At 48.3% G+C, this 3229-nt stretch overlaps 1 protein-coding gene across 2 annotated transcripts; it reads right to left on the reverse strand.

Moving 5' to 3' along the window:
- Window positions 1-1476: 1476 nt before the first annotated feature.
- On the reverse strand, window positions 1477-3223 carry LOC134173547 (histone H2A.Z). Of its 2 annotated transcripts, none has more exons than XM_062637665.1 (4): window positions 3043-3223; window positions 2548-2661; window positions 2015-2144; window positions 1477-1869 (listed from the first exon to the last, which is right to left on the reverse strand). In XM_062637665.1, the coding sequence occupies exons 1-4, from the start codon at window positions 3190-3192 to the stop codon at window positions 1808-1810; spliced, it is 456 nt and encodes a 151-aa protein (XP_062493649.1). In that variant the 5' UTR covers window positions 3193-3223; the 3' UTR covers window positions 1477-1807. The 2 variants fall into 2 exon arrangements, with proteins under 2 accessions (XP_062493649.1, XP_062493648.1); XM_062637664.1 differs by having other exon boundaries at window positions 2015-2159.
- Between the last annotated feature and the right edge of the window lie 6 nt (window positions 3224-3229).

Raw genomic sequence — 3229 nt, forward strand, 5'->3', positions numbered from 1 at the left:
GCCGCGCATGCGCCACCTCGCGGGCCCGGGGTCGCCCCGCCCGCCGTACCGCCAGCCGCGGGACCCTGGCAGCAGCGCTGCGGAGGATCTACGCTGCAGCCAGCGGCATGCTCATCCCTATCGGGAGCGCTGTCGCCCATCCGCACGTCCGCGGGGCCCCACTGCCCTCCGGCCGCAGCCTGCGGGCGCCGTCTAGGATGGAAAAGTACCGGGCGGGTGGCCGTGGACTACCGCTGCACTGCGGCCTAGAGAGCACCGCAACGCCGGCCTGCTGCAGCCTTTGTGGAGCCCGCGAGTTGTAGTTCTTTAATTACCTGTGCTTGAAGGGGCCGGCTAGCACCTTGTAACAGCTGCCTATTATTAGCGAAATCAATCACACCCTGCCGAGGGCTGCGTTGCTGCAATGAAAGCACTTGAGTGGTGCTACAGTGAAGCACCACAGCTTCAGGGGACAAATGCAGCTAATATATGTCTAACCAAGACCTGCAATCTAGGTCAACGCCTTCCAGCTACAGTGCTGCAGCACAGAGTGTCACTTGAAAGGGGTTAGGGAAGCAAAATAAGGATGCTAAACAGGCTCTATTAAGTATTTTACTGCTGGAAGAGCAGTTGTGGAATGCAGAGAGCTTGCTGCCCTCAGGCACAGGAACTGTTCTCTACAGCACCTCTTGCACCACAAAAAGGATGTGGTTTTCCCCACTGCAGTTACAGGCAGACCCTCTCTGGGAGAAGTGGATTTACAGAGAGCTGGAGAACCTACCTTTATTCTACTGCTATGATGGATGCTACTGTATGGCAGAAACCATAACTTCAACACACCATCCTTAAACTCTAGCCCCATAGTTTAAACCCTCACCACTATAAGATGCTCCAAACAGCAACCATGTGCTTTCCAGTTCAGACTGGAGTAGAGATAAAGCTGACCTGTGGGAAATGCCACACCATAACAGAGCTATTTGACTGCTACGTTGGGAGCAGGTTTTGGACTCTGCCTCCAAGTTTACACATGAGCCAGGAAAGGCTGCTGCAATACAGCCTTTGCTTTTATTCATGTCTCTCTATGGTTCTCTACAAGAAAGAGTGAGAGAAATCCAGCTCTATGATAAGGAAAATCGGCTGAAGTTGGGGATTTCCACCATCCATCCAGCTTACCTTCCTCCCCCCTCCATGACAAAGCCCTTCTATGAAGGCTGGCATCAAGTAAAACTGGCCTTGAAGTAGCATCAACCTGACATCTGTCCTACTAGAGGCACCTGTCACTCTGCACAGCAGGCTCAGCTGGCAAGAGTGTAACTTGGCAGGATGAAACCTGTGTGCCTTCTACTGGATGATATTTCCCAAGTGCAACATTCCAGGACTGTTTCCACACCCAAAGTACAGCTGCCAGGACCACCAGAGTTGCACATTCTTCAAACAACTCAGAGCCGTGTAGTTGAGACGAAGTATTTTTCAGTTAGTGGACAAGAGACAAATCAGTCTTGACATAACATTTATTGAATATTTCCACTCTAGTGGATGAAAAGTCTGTACAAAACCAAACATTTCCTTTACTTAAACCAATCTATAACCAGTCAGCTCAATCAGAACTCACTACAAATACAATAGCTTCTTTGAAGCCATGGTAACACTTAAATACGGTTAAGACTTCAATGCAGAAATTTGGTTTGTTAGAGAGCTCAAGGGAGCTTCAGTTTTCAAAGTTACAAAAAGGCAAAATTGTGTTTCACAGATACAGTCCACTGGAATCACCAACACTGGACAATTAAGTACTTAAGAGTCCTGAGATAACAAGGAATCCTGGTATCCTTTAGACAGTTTTCTGTTGTCCTTTCTTTCCAATGAGAGACTTATGGATATGCGGTATTACACCTAAGAAACAGCAACAATTGAGACCATGTTATTTCTCAGTTTTCCTAAACTCTGCTCTTCAAGCAAGCAACAGCATTAACCAACCTCTAGATTGATAAGAGGTCTTGCCACCCAACCCATCACAAACAGCAAGAAATCTACATACCACCACCAGCAATTGTTGCCTTAATGAGAGAATCCAATTCCTCATCTCCTCTAATCGCAAGCTGCAAGTGGCGGGGAGTGATACGTTTTACCTTCAAGTCTTTGGATGCATTGCCTGCCAGCTCCAGAACCTGAGGACAAGTAAACTGAGTTACACAAACCAAAGTGAGACCAACTGCATGGCCTTTGCTATTTTACTCTCTGCGCCAAGTACACTAGCAACACCACCAAGATGGCAAACAATGCCTCTTTTGAAAGGGTTCCTCCTTTGAAGCTCTGCGTTTAGTTTTCCAAGAATAGAGTGAGTTTTACAGCAGACACAAGTATACTGACACAATTTGTAAAATACTTCACCCTTCCATCTTTCCTGTAAGTCAGTGATTTGAGCTGCAAGAAATGCGGAAGTGCATCCACTTAAAACTGGCATAAAGCAAGTTCACAGCCCAGTCCAAACTGGCAAAACCACAGCAGGCTCTGACCACTATGCCATTTTGAAGTTGACCAACTTGCTTGCATCCCCTGCAGCAGCCTTACCTCAGCTGTCAAGTACTCCAGGATTGCAGCACTGTACACAGCAGCTGTGGCTCCTACACGTCCATGGCTGGTAGTCCTAGACTTCAGATGCCTATGGATGCGGCCAACAGGGAACTGGAAAATAACAGAAGTATGAACAGGCTATGACGAAGGAGACAGAAAAAGAAAACCACATGCTGGGCAACAGAAGCCCAGTGGCAGAAGTACAGGCTACATTTCAACACTTGAGAATCCAACTTAGGACACACTATGCCAAGTTTACATCACAATTCTAACCATTAACAGCCACAAAGGAATTTTCTTCCCTCCCGAACAGATCTGTAAAAGGTCTAAAAATAAGCCAAGCCAGACATCAAACTCAAGGATTAAACAGATCCTCACGCCATAATGAACAACCAAGAGACAGTAGACTCTAAAAGTCTCACAAGGTACAACCAACCAAGACACGGAAGGCCGACCTGACTTTCCCTAATGCATGCCCCAGTCCCTGCTCACCTGCAGTCCAGCCCGCTGAGAACGGGACACTGCTTTGGTCTTGGTCTTTCCGGAGTCCTTCCCAGCTTTACCACCAGCCTGGCAATGAGAAGAGGTCTGTAAAAACGGCTGCGCCCACCCCACCACCCCCACTTCCCCCCGAGGAACCATACCTGAAGGCACCACGGCAGCGCCTTACCGCGCATGC

Source organism: Pezoporus occidentalis, unplaced genomic scaffold (genome assembly GCF_034315485.1).
Source record: "Pezoporus occidentalis ecotype Australia unplaced genomic scaffold, CSIRO_AGI_Poc_V1 ctg53, whole genome shotgun sequence".
In the NCBI taxonomy this organism is placed as follows: Eukaryota; Metazoa; Chordata; class Aves; order Psittaciformes; family Psittacidae; genus Pezoporus; species Pezoporus occidentalis.